The 13,371-nt window shown below is 33.1% G+C and overlaps 1 protein-coding gene across 1 annotated transcript in view; it reads left to right on the forward strand.

Annotated features, from left to right (window-relative positions):
• Window positions 1-13,371, forward strand: part of LOC111147369 (VPS50, EARP/GARPII complex subunit) — a 125,887-nt gene that overhangs the window by 10,826 nt on the left and 101,690 nt on the right. Inside the window, exons 3-8 of the mRNA XM_022503373.1 lie at window positions 8,038-8,160; window positions 9,197-9,268; window positions 11,273-11,326; window positions 12,162-12,232; window positions 12,904-13,021; window positions 13,111-13,146. Of these exons, the coding sequence (XP_022359081.1) occupies window positions 8,038-8,160; window positions 9,197-9,268; window positions 11,273-11,326; window positions 12,162-12,232; window positions 12,904-13,021; window positions 13,111-13,146 (474 nt within the window). The remainder of the gene's footprint in view (window positions 1-8,037; window positions 8,161-9,196; window positions 9,269-11,272; window positions 11,327-12,161; window positions 12,233-12,903; window positions 13,022-13,110; window positions 13,147-13,371) is intronic.

Raw genomic sequence — 13,371 nt, forward strand, 5'->3', positions numbered from 1 at the left:
TTAACCAGGCCCTGTCAAATTCTAATTAAGTCAGGTGGAGCCAGGTGTCAGCAGTAAAGTTTAGTGATCCCCAGGTGACCCCAGTGTGAGCAGTGTTTGGGAACCTTTTGCCAAGTGGAGGGCATGATGACAAGAACAGAGAAAGGGGGACCACAGGAACTGTTGTAGACAAAAATTTTTGAAGTTCTTTGGACAGTTTTGGTGGGAAATAGTAAAGAGTTAGTGATGACCTAAAATTTCATTCCTGGGAAATGGATTATTTTGTATTTCGGATTAATGGGATTTCCATGCTGAGGTAAGGATATAAGTAATTAATCTATATAGTATTTACTGACCAAATATGTTACCCATTTAAAGAGATTTGTACTTTTTGAATGATGTGAAAGGTTTTTACTTAATTGGTTATAAGACTTAAGACTTGAGACCAAAATTTATTATTATTATATATAATAATCTCAATAGCCACAGGGTTTAAGTTACAGAACTTATTAGGATTGTATTTGAGAGTGTATGTTGAATCCTGATTAAAAATATCAGTATTCATGGGCGCCTCGGTGGCTCAATGGGTTAAGCCTCTGCCTTCAGCTCGGGTCATGATCTCGGGGTCCTGGGATCGAGCCCCACATTGGGCTCTCTGCTCAGCGGGGAGCCTGCTGCCCACCCCCCCACCCCCGCCTGCCTGTCTGCCTACTTGTCATCTCTGTCTCTGTGTCAAATAAATAAATAAATAAACTCTTTAAAAAAAAATTAGTATTCAGAACCTTATGTTTGTATCTTAACTTTAAGTAAACACTTTCCATAGTTCTCTCATAATGGTTATATATCATAAAAAGAGTACTGATAAAAAGAATACTAATAATATTTTATTTTTTCTGAGCCCCTGCCTTCTCATATTATTCTTTAAAGATAAAGTTTTTTTGTTTGTTTCTTTTTAAGACCCTAATTTTACTAACTCATAAATACAAATAGGAGTCAGCTAGGTTTGGTATTACGTGATTGGTTTAGCTATGCCTTTGATTTTTTTTCATTAAAGAAAAATATAGGCCAAGGGAACAAAAGGAATGTCTGTTGCAGTCATATTTGTCTAAATATAAGGAAGTATTTTTGTTTGCATACTTAATGCATTCCGCAAATATTACCGAGTACCTTCTCTTATATAGCATTCTGGGAGTTTGTGCAGAATGTTTTCTTGCTTATAAAATGCTTCTGTGAAGTAAGTTAAATGGATTTGACTTGACGTTTTAGCATCCATGGAAAGAATCCTAAAACCACACACTAACTACAGAGCTTGGTTTTCAGAACTTTACCAAGATATGAGGAAAGTGTGTTGGAGTCAGAGTCTGGAGAGCTAGGTTCAGGTGTTGAGGTAAACATTGAGCTTGTGAAAGGGAAATTGTCTTAACTATGTGATTGAAAAGAAGATGGGAACACGAAGTTTAGGAAATGAAGAAGGGTTAAATTTGAGAGAGGATTTAAAAGCAGAATTTAGGACTGAGGATTTTATTGGACGTGGAAGGTAAAGGTATTGGAAAGACTGTGGTTTCTAGATGCTGAGTTGAAGGTGTGATATCTTTTTTCAAAATAAATAATATTTCTTCTTTTGGAGAGTGGATCTGATGAGGTATTTTTAAAACTAAAATAAAAACAGAAAAACAGAATCTAGACTATTCACTGGACTTCTCCCTCTTTACTTCAGTTTGTGACGTGCCTTTCTTTAGTATTAATGTCCAAATGGACAGGCATGTGGCAGACAGCTTAATGTTTCTCACTGAGGTTAAGAAATATTTTAAAGACAGATTTAGAAAAAAAAATTTTTTTTGATGTCTCTTAAGCTATTATTTTTAATGTTTTCCTTTTCATAGACATAAATTTAGAAAAATACCTGTTAAAAATATAACTGTTGAGTAAGAGAAGTAAATAAAAATATTTGGCAGAGTATCACATATGAAAGATTTGCTTTATAATTTTGTGTTTTTAGTATCTGTTAATAGGTATATTTCTATTTATAAAATCAATTCTTATTCATGATCTTCTTCTTTAAAAACAAATGTGTTTATTTAGATGATTTTTTGCATAAAAAGTGATTAAAGTACATTATTTCAATCACTTAAATATGCTATAAAGCTGGATTAAGAGAATTCCACTTTAATAACCTTCTAGAAAAATCTGTGAATCTTTTTATGGAAACCTCAAATTGTAACCTCGCCAGTATTCCACTAGATGGCACTGAAAGCCTAAAAAAAAAAAAAAAAAAACCTGGTTGGCTTTAAAAACTGTTTTATTTAAAACACACAAACAAATGGATGATGAGCCGGGTGCTTTGATGGATCATTATTGTTGTTCTAGTGGAATTTTAAGAAAATGTACTATTTCCCCACGTAATCCGACATCTGGCAATTCATTACAAATTTATATGTCGTATGTATGGTTTTAGGGTATCTGATCTTGAATCCTGTTTCATTTGGAAACAAAACTTATTTTTGTGCAGTGATTTATGATTTTTATAATACTGATTGAATTTTGAAAACTTCATATTTTTGTTCTAACTCTATAGATTTTGGTAGTTAAACATTTTTTGCTCTCATTTAAATCTCTAATGTGATAGTAACTTTGATAAAACTGTAATTATTTTTTGCATTTATTATAGCAGAATAGCTTTTTTATGTTGATTGACAAAGAAATGCAAACAGTAAGAAAAAAAACCTTTGATAAGATTTGTCTTGGCAAACCCCAATTCATGCTTTATAAGAATAAAATTTCTTTTTTTTCCTTCCTCACTCCCTCTCAACACAATGCGTTCTGCCATTCAGGACTGTAATGTGAACTGTAGTCTGATAAACTACGTACAGAAATGGAAATTGTTTTGCATTTCTTTTTTTTTAATTCTATACATTTTCGGGGGTTTTAAAACTGGACCTATGAAATGAAGATTTTTGCATTTATCTTTTTTGTTTGAATAAACCTACTATTGTAAATAAGTTTCCAAGCCGTTCTGTGATTTAAAAAATTCGGTTAAATTGCTTTTGAAAATTAAAGAGAAAATCGAGTTTAGAAATGGTAAGAAGAACTGTGACGTTGTCCTAACTCACTTGTTAAATTTAAAGATTTGAACTTGAATTAAAATGCCATTTTAAATATGTGTGGTATTTTGTATAATTTAAAAGTAGTGGTTAAGTGCAAAATTTAGTCTTTTTTTTTTCTTTTTTTTGTCCTGAATTTGAATACATTCCCTTAAGAGCTGAACTCTTAAGTGGGAAGTTGCTTTGCAAAGTTATAGCCTAGTTCTTAGAAACCATAAATACACTGGAAATGTTTTATAACACCTTACAGTTGAGGGCTCCAATTGTTTTATAGACTTGAATCCCCAGTTCTCATAAAACCTTTTGTTGTTATGTTGAGAGGAAAAATGACTTGGCTAAAACAAAGATGTTCACTTAAATTTCTGTTATGATTGTTTTTCTTCATTTTTCATAAAGTTATCTTGATGATGTGCATTTAGTATGTATGTTCATACAGCTTTATCTGAGAGCTGATCAGAGTGGAAAAAAATAGGATAGGTAGAATTAGATGCAATCCTACAGTGTATTGTGACTGCTGAAAAGACAGCCTCTAAAATATTGACTAACTTCTTTGTTTTCTACCACTTGCCTAAAGTAATCCTGCTTGGTTTATTACGTTAAGAAAATATTGCATATTTATGCTTACTTTTTTCATATAGCATCTGGCACAGTGATATGTGTTAAGATATTTCATTTTTAGTAAAGGAAAAAGATGGTTCTAGGATATATAAAAATATATTGGATTAAAAAAAATCTCTTTTGGGGCGCCTGGGTGGCTCAGTGGGTTAAGGCCTCTGCCTTCGGCTCGGGTCATGATCCCGGAGTCCTGGGATCGAGCCCCGCATTGGGCTCTCTGCTCCGTGGGGAGCCTGCTTCCTCCTCTCTCTCTGCCTGCCTCTCTGGCTACTTGTGATCTCTGTCAAATAAATAAATAAAATATTTTAAAAAAACATCTCTTTTGTTGCATTTTATTGCCTCTTGGTATACATGTAGATGCTCCTCCTGACATTTTGCTACCCTGTGAAGCTACCTTCTGTCATTTAACCTGTTGTATGCTTTCCCGCTACAGTTCTTACTTGTGCTTTGCTTCGTATTTGTTTCCTTATTTCCCCCAATTTCTCAAATTTGAAATTTCACCTGTTCTCTAAATGGCACCTCTTCCATCTAATGTGAACTCACTGCCCTTTGATGCTGTGGGTTTTGTTTGTTCTCCCTTGTGTTCTGCCTTGCAGGGGCATTGCTTATTCATTTGAACTCTCTTATTACTTCAGCTATTTTTTTTACTCAACTTTGTTTCTGTATGAACTAGTATAGGGAATTCTTACATAGTGGGAATTTTTAAAAAATGTTAAATCGAAATACATGATTCATTTGAGAAAGGTATGATAAGAGAGCTTTGAAAGTAGCAAGTTATTTCCTAATGATAGTATGGAAGAGAGACTTGATTTGTTCTTTTTTGCCATTGTATTTTTATTTTTATCCCCTTTACATTTAAATTCATTACCTTAATTGTGGTTTTTCTTCAGTTTTAATTTTGGAGTAAGCAATGTACTTTTTATTTTAAGTATAGTTGATTACCATTAATGAGAAAGTTGTGGCAAATTTTGATGATCTATAGTTGATATATTATTTTTGGATTTTCAAGTTTTATAGAGCATTAATACCACATCAATGATAACATATTTATTAGTTACTATTTGACTTAGAATTTATTATAAAATTCTTTAAAGGTTTTTTATAATAGCAGTCTGTAAGACTGAAATATTTGATTCTCAAACTTGGCTTATTGAATATTTTGTAACTTTAAAAGAAATCACATATTTTAATATAGTATAAGTAATTTCATTTGTTATCCTGGTCCCCTGATTTTGCCTTTTAAAGTTTTTTATAGGAAATCTTTTGTTCATTTTATGTAGAATTTTGCCTCATACATATATATTGGCTTGCAAAATTGGTTTTAGGTGAAGAATTATGTATTTTTCTGCATCTCCAATTTGAGGAAACCAGTTTGTTAATGCCAAAATTATGGGGTAATTGTGGTAAGAATATAGGATCTTGCTGTTTCTGTTTATTTTTCTAATTTACATGCTTTAAGTATCCCTAAAACCACTTAACATTTTTTGTTATTTCTAGTTAGAAGAAAGAGATCCTTTATTAGGGGTTTGTGGAAAGTTTTGACTATCAAAACAACATAATGTCTTTTCTTTTTGTTCTTTTTGTGTAAATTAATTTTTTTTAGTTAGATCAGTGATTGTTACCTACAGTGTGCCTTGGTAGTAGAGAGCATAATGATGGAGAGTAAGGAGAAATCTCAGCTCTCAAAAGGCGTTATTGGATTGAGCAGGGAGCACTAAAAGTGAAACATGTGGAGAATGATCAGGTAGAGAGTCTTGCAGCCTTCAGGTGCCATGGGATTAAAAGGAATAAAGTGATCAGCATCTAGTTAGAATGGAGTTTGTCTAAATGAGTTCAGGTATATATTTTCACACAGGAGCCACTAAGTTGTCCGAAAGGAGAGGATATTTTATGGGGATATAGTTTGGGCATTTGTTTTGGATTGAATTCTACTTTGTGTGCTATGTTTCTTTCTCTGCCTGTGTTGGTGTTATCGCTCTTTTTAGTCTAGGTTACTTAGAGTGTCAAGTGTTATGTGTCTGTTCTTTGAAATTATACGGGTTTGTCTGCTCACTGTGATATAATTGCTTAGTTCTCCAAGAAGGAATGGCACTTGACCTTTTCTATACATATACAGATTGTACTCTTTTTACAGATTCATTACATTTGTGAAATGTACACTTGTGAGATATTTATAAATGCAATCATGTTTTCCCTTTGACATTCTTAATAACTTTGGATATTTGTTTCACTGTCACTGTGTGTGTGTGTTTGTGTATATGTCCTTTACAGGTGAAAAAAATGAGGTGCAGAGAGACTAAGTTGTCCAAGTTAATACCAGAGTCACACCTAAAACCTAAGGGTCTTTATCTTTAGATCAGTTAATTAGGTAGTATATGGAGAACCTCAGCATGGAGTTATATGTCATTGGCATTTCTATATTTAAGATGAAAGGGTTCATTCATTGCAGTCTATTTGAATTTTTTGCTTGACTTTGTACTTGATATTTTCAATCTTAGCAATTTTTATAATCTTTTTTTTTTTCTTTTTTTGGAATGGTACCAACTACATTTGTTTGTTAGTTGTGCTGTGAAATTCCTAAGAAGGCAGCATTGCTATATCCTCACCTGGGTCTTTTTCCCTGCCTCAGCTTGCAGCATCTGAGGCAAGTATTCTAAATGCCTGTGGACTCTTAGGGAGGGAGATTGCCAGGAATTTCTGATCTCATTTTCCATTTCATGTCTCACTCATTTCAAACTTTTATTAAATGCTTGGAGGTTGCCCATGAGTAGCCTACTCAGAAACCTTTCTGTAAGTGTGTGGTTTTAACCCAAGTCTGTTCCTCAGAGTCATTGTCCAGGGTGCAGTGCAGATTAGTGTGTTGTCAAGATAACCCCCTTCTCCCTGAAGTCCCTGACACACACACACACACACATACACACAGAAATGCAGCTCCCACTGTTAGGATGCTGTATTTCCTACTTCACTCATAGTATTTGGTTGCATGCTAAATCACTGATGACTGTGTGTTTGACCTTTTAATTTTATAAGTGAGTTTTGATATAGAAGAGGCATTTTCTTTCCCATGCACTTTTAATGTGTAGATTTGATTTTTGTATGACTTTGCCTTCTCTTAAATTTATTGGCATTTTAAATATAAACAGTTAACTATTCTCTTGAATTTCAGATTTTTTGCTCTCGTATTTTCTTTTAGCTTGAACCTAAGAGGAGATAATTTTATAATTAATAATTTTACATATTTAAATTATAAATTAAAGTCTAAAACATATATAATCTGGGTTTTTTTTTAATAAATGAAAACTATGCCCTGCAATAAAATAATCTAGAATATTTCCGTTTGGAAAACAATGTTCTCTAATTGACATGATAACTTCTGTGTATTTAATTAATTATTTTATTAAGGATTTTTGTTAAATATTTTAATGACTATAAAATTATTTTAAATATGAGTTTCTTTTGTGTTCTTAAATGTATTTAAGATTAATATGAATACAGAAATCAAAGGACTATATTGTTACATGTCTATAATAATGTGTTGATTAATTAGTATGGCAGAGAGTGAATGTTTGAATTAATGAAATTTCTCAGTTAACTGAAGGTTTATTCAATTATGCAGTGAAATTGCGTAGGATGAGGATGCAGACATTAGGGGTAGGGATTTGTCTGTCAAGCTCTTTTTAGTTGTGTAAATCCATAGAAGCTTCATTCTTTATCATTACAAAGAAAGCGTTTTATCAAATACAAAGCTTTAGATTCATAATCAGATCATTATTTGCATTATCAGCACACTTTGAAGGAAGCCTCATAGGATTACAGAGCTAAACTTGGGCATCTTTTCTGGAGCTGGTGTTTCTTAGCCGAGCAGTGAGATTTCTAGCACGGATGTCTGCTCTGCTCAGGGTTTTAATGCTGACTGTGACCTGCAAGTCATTGAGATAGTCCCTGGTTATCTGTGCCGGGACAGACTTTAGAATGTCAAATGATGAAAATATATATATATGTGGTATGTATGTATGATGATACTACATAGTCACTTTGATTTTTCCTTTTGTTAAACTTCTTTCACCTACCAGTTGGCACACACAGAATTGAAAATAAAATCTGACTCTTCAAACTGGCTAGTTTTATTTTTTTCTCCAGTAGATGAGTAGTTTTTAGTATTTTAGTGTTTTAGAAGTCTTAATTTTCCATGAACTTTCCTATTTTCTGTCAATTTATCTCCTTGCTTGGAATGGTTCCCAGGAGATTTGTGACTGTTAAGAAAAATGATTATTTACTTCCATGCAGGTAGAATTATAACAGGTACAAGTACTCTAATTGTGATTTTTTTTTTTTCTTAAAGGAGGAATTTCGAGAACTTCGAGAACAGCCTAGTGACCCTCAAGCTGAACAAGAATTAATTAATAGTATTGAACAAGTATATTTTTCTACAGACTCATTTGATATTGTTAAATATGAGCTGGAGGTAAAACAAAATTCGTTAAAACCTATTTAAACCCGATCTTGTTCAGTGACTGAATTTGTAGATGAGATTTGAATGCTTTTTAGGGGTGTTGGTCCCTCCTTTCTTCCTTCCTTTCCTTGCTTAATACCAGGACTGGTTTATGATGACCATATAGTGATTTATTGAACTGTCCACATTGTTTAATGATGAAATTTTAGAAAGTGTAAAATTAAGTGCAGCTCTAGAATATTGGTCTAGGAAACATTTCTGTATTTTTGGTTTTTAACTGTTAGCATACAGTATGTTGGTATGCTGCCTCTATCTTATTTTATATCATCAAAATATGTTTAGAGAAACTTTGAGACTTTTAACCATGAATGTATCTTTATTTATAGCCATGATGCCATGATAAAGACCCCTATGCCATGATGTTTATAATATTGGCATTTTAAATTTATAGGAAATTCAAAAAAGAACAGTAAAATCTTGTTTTAGATGAAACCAAATGCAGTATGCATACATGCTTTATATGCACTGTGTACACAGCCCGCTCTCATTCTGAAGTTTCATCAATCCATTGACTGAAACTTGGAGTTTCTCATAGACAGATCGGTACGCACTTTTGTTAGTTTCCCATCCTGTCTTCTGAAAGCTGATGTGGAATCTAGAATGTACTCCTGCAGCTGTCACTGTCACACTGTAGTGCTTAGTTCCTAGTTCTTCAGAGGGGAAGTATGTTTTGAATTCTGTCATAGACAAGTAGGGATATACCTGTGGTTGGCAGAGGGGGAGGTTAGGATGTGGAACTTTCTTCTCCCATTCTCCTGTCCTATGAGTGAAGGATGGAACTTGAACCCCAGAGGGTTGGGCAACAAACATATGGCAGCTTTTGTGTCTGAAATCTAGAGGGGAAAGTGGGGAGGCCAAGAAGAGTGTATGGGAGTGGGATGAGACATTGTTTTACATGCACAGATTATAGTTTGTAAGTCAGAGATATGCAGGTAAATGAAACCAAGTTAAACTATTTTTTACTCTTCATTTATGGGTATTTTTTTAGAAACTCCCTCCTGTTCTCAATTTGCAAGAATTAGAGGAATACAGAGACAAATTGAAACAACAGCAAGCTGCAGTAAGTAAAATCACCTTTCTTTCTGACATAACCAAATGGAACCTCAGGGAGGTGTAATGTCAGCAGATTTTAGGTTTAACTTGTTAAACAAATATTATTGAATATGACTCAGACTCAGTGATACATTTATTTAAAAGTATAATGCCTATTCAGTTTCCCTCACATTACCTTGATATAGATTTGCTTTTAGAACTGAGGGGTTTTTCCTCCAGAATCCCGAATGTGATCAAAGATTTTTTAACTTTTTTTAGATTGTTAAGTACCTTTAGGCTCCTTGTCACGCATGCATGACTTCCCTACTATAGTTTCTTATCTCAGAATAAAGGTCCCCACTTCTAGTTGAAATAGGCCCAAAGACAAGAGACTTAAGATTCAGAAATGTTACAGTTGTAGTCACTGATTAATTGTCTGGCATTGGGCAAGTCACTTAGCCTTGCTAAATCTGTGAAGTGATGGGTTAGCCTGCATTTTCTCGAGTGCTGTACAATTCTGTGATTCTGTGATTTTCCTAGCAGTAGGCTGATCTCCTTTAATAAAACTCAGACTATGCTGTAGAATATTAAATCATGTTAGTGTGGAATCTTATTAATTTTTTAATACTAAAGGAGCAGTAGTTATTTATCTGTTTGAATTTAAGATGTGATTTTTAATAATACATCTGACAAATAAAGGAAGATCTACTTCTCCTTTTGTACTACACTCAAAGGTCTCACTGGGTACTGGGATCTCCTTGCGGGTAGCAGCAGTGGTGTGGGGAAGGGACTTGACCAGTAGAGGGTTGTGTGGTAAAAGCATATTGTGCTTTTGGAGAACTAGATTCCAGTGGATGGTGGCATTTTTTGCCTTCTGTTTATTTCAGCAGGTTTATATATGCATCTGTCTCTATACTTGATGTGATAGTATTCTTTAGGGAATGAGCCTCATTACAGGGGCCAGATAGCGCAGTGACCTTTGGGATTTGGTACACCTGGGCTTGAATCCCAGCCTTACTGTGGGGGATATGGGTCCATTACCACTATATTTAAGATCGTTCATCTGGAAAATGAGAACCAATTTTAATTGATTGTTATGAGTACTAACTGAGATAATACAGGGAAAGCACTTAGTACACTGCCTGACACAGTGCAGACTAAAAACTATATTATCTGTTTTAAACTGTTTAAAAAAAAAACCCAGTTTGATAAAAATGAGGTCAGTTTCTGTCTACGCATCTATACAAATTCGTATCTATAGAAATTCAGAGCAGCTGAGAAAATATAGAAGGATTAATGCAATCATTGAATGTGTGTGTAATGCTTTGTTCAGTTGCTTGGGGAAGAGGAAGGGAATCTCAACTAGTTGAGTTTTTTGAGCAAAAAATTCACTAAATGCTTTGGCTGTGCCATGCTCTGGGGTATCTGTAGTGCAGTCTAGCAGACGCCCCTGAAACTGAAATAAGAGCCTCATAGTCAAAATCATTATAATTCTTACTTACATACACTAACATTTGTCATGGAATTGACCAAGGAAACCTTAGGTATGTTCGTAGCATTCCCAAAAAAGCCACCCCAAAAAACACGTTTTCAAGTTTTCAGAAGTAGAGGACCAAATTACTATTTGTCTTTTTATGTGTTACAAAGAATCTCAGCAGTACAGGATGTTCCCTGTTTCCCACACACTGTGTCCATAAAATCAACTGATTATTTATCCTATGAGTTCATCGTTTAAAAAGCAAATCTTATGCCCTTGAGGATCTTACACCCTTGTGCATGTTAGTAAATTAGATGATTCTCATATTATTAACAGTCATAATGGCCATTTATTGAGTTTTTATTAAGGACCAAGTATTATGCTCTCTTTTATATCTTTTTTACTAATTTCATAGCCCAGAGCATGCCAATACCTGATGTAGAAGTTATTGGGAAGACCAGTGGAATATTCTTACAAAAATTTAAAATGTAAAATGAAACAGGAAGTATGTGGCTTTTTCTTTCACTTGTTTTGTTTGATTGCATGTTTTTATAGGTCTCTAAAAAAGTAGCTGATTTAATTCTTGAAAAACAGCCTGCTTATGTAAAGGTAGGGTGATATTTGTTATTTTTAATAGTAAAATTTTAAAAATGCCTAAGTGATTTATACTTGAAACTTTTGAAGTAATTTATCCTCTTGTCTGTAGTTCTCTAGCAACATATTGACTCTATTTGGAGTGTGTGTGTGTGGGGGGGGTTATATATGTTTTTTTTTTTTTCCTCTCATTTGAGAGAGTTTACCAAACTGAAGAAGTGAGTTTTTATAACTGATTTTAAAGTAATCTCATTGGATTTTCCAAACTTTTGAAGGCCCAATGAAAATTCCTTCTGTTTACTTTGTAACATGTAAATCGTTAATAATGACTGCGCAAAAGCAGTGTAACAATCTGTCTTTAAAATATAATAAAATTGGAATCTTATAACTGAATCTGTCTTTGAATCAGAAAATCAGAGACTCCAAGATCCATTGAAATACCTACCAGTGTTCAAATGAAGACATTTGTTGTCAAAGCATCTTAGCAAACAGAAATCATACTTGTCATATCCTTATCTTCTCAAGTTCTGTTGAGTAGAAACATTTCAATGGATGTATTATTAGTATTTGTTTATGTCTGTATAAAGCAGGTTGGATCTAGATTTCCTTATAAGCAATACTGACTAAATATTTTATCATATGTCATTGTGAAAATCATTTGAAAGTAGTCATTTTAAATTATTTCATGAAGGATATACCAACAGTTTTCAATTTTAGCTATCTTTGTTGCTACTTTGTTTTCCAAGCAGGCTTTCCTTTGAAACCCACTAACGTTTTTGTTAGAGTATCATACAAATAAAATAGAATGATAAAATGCCTCCACAATAACCTATACCTAATTTTTCCATAGGAACTTGAAAGAGTTACCTCATTACAGACGGGTCTTCAGTTAGCTGCTGTTATCTGCACAAACGGGAGGAGGTATTGCATTTGATGAATATTTTGTTTTTTAAGCCAGAAAACATTTCAAGAAAAATTGTGAAACTGTCATTGATAATTGATTTTTTTATTATGACTATGGTTTCTAGAGTACTGTTCATTAATTGAATATATATTATGATCTAAAAACTACACTAAGAAAGTATGTGTGAAATGAAATATCTGTAAATCTGATTATGACTTTAACATGTTACTGTTTTTATATTGTTTTGAATAGTGCTTCTCAAACTATAAGGATATGATTTTTTTCCTTAATTTCCAACTTACTACAGACTATATTTGTAAAATGCAATAAAAACAAAATACTAAGAAAATACTATAGAGAATATAGTCTCAGTTTTATTATTAATTCATCAAACTTAAAATTATTATGTCAGTTTTTCTCTAAGTGGTTTTTTAGTATTTATTCTCCATTTCTGTACGTTTCTTGTGATGCATCAGTAACAGTTTGAGGATTGGCACCAGTCCATCCACCATGCTCTGAGTAATGCTGATTGAGATTGAGCCGTTGAATAAATTTGTCAAATAGCAGTCACAATCCCTGATTTCAGGAGTAATTGAGGATACCACCTTGTCAGTTGCCTAATTGATCTGTGTGAACAGTGTTCTTAATATAATAGAAAAATTTAACTATTTATTCTTCTTTTTTGCAGACACTTGAATATTGCCAAGGAAGGTTTTACTCAAGCTAGTTTAGGACTTCTTGCAAATCAAAGGAAACGTCAGTTACTGATTGGACTTCTGAAATCTCTGAGAACTATAAAAACATTGGTATATACTGGTTAATATTTAAAAATTAAAACTTACTTTTATGGTTGAAACAGATTTTACCTTTGTTTTTTTTTTTTGTTTTTTTCCAGCAAAGAACAGATGTGCGCTTAAGTGAAATGCTAGAGGTAAGTAAACAAAGTTTGGAAATTTGGTGATCCTGATACTATTAAATGGAAAAATTATGGTGGAAGATATTCAGATGTGCATTTTTTTTCAAATTGCTACATGGTATAAAGAGCATTTTTAGACATTACATAAAGGTACTTGCTGTAGAGCATTTTTCTATTGACATATTTCATTGTCAATAGAAAAATTAGAAAAATTATAAATTTTAATTTAATTTAATTAGA

The sequence above is a fragment of the Enhydra lutris genome, unplaced genomic scaffold (genome assembly GCF_002288905.1).
Source record: "Enhydra lutris kenyoni isolate GAN:26980312 unplaced genomic scaffold, ASM228890v2 scaffoldscaffold16, whole genome shotgun sequence".
Lineage (NCBI taxonomy): Eukaryota > Metazoa > Chordata > Mammalia > Carnivora > Mustelidae > Enhydra > Enhydra lutris.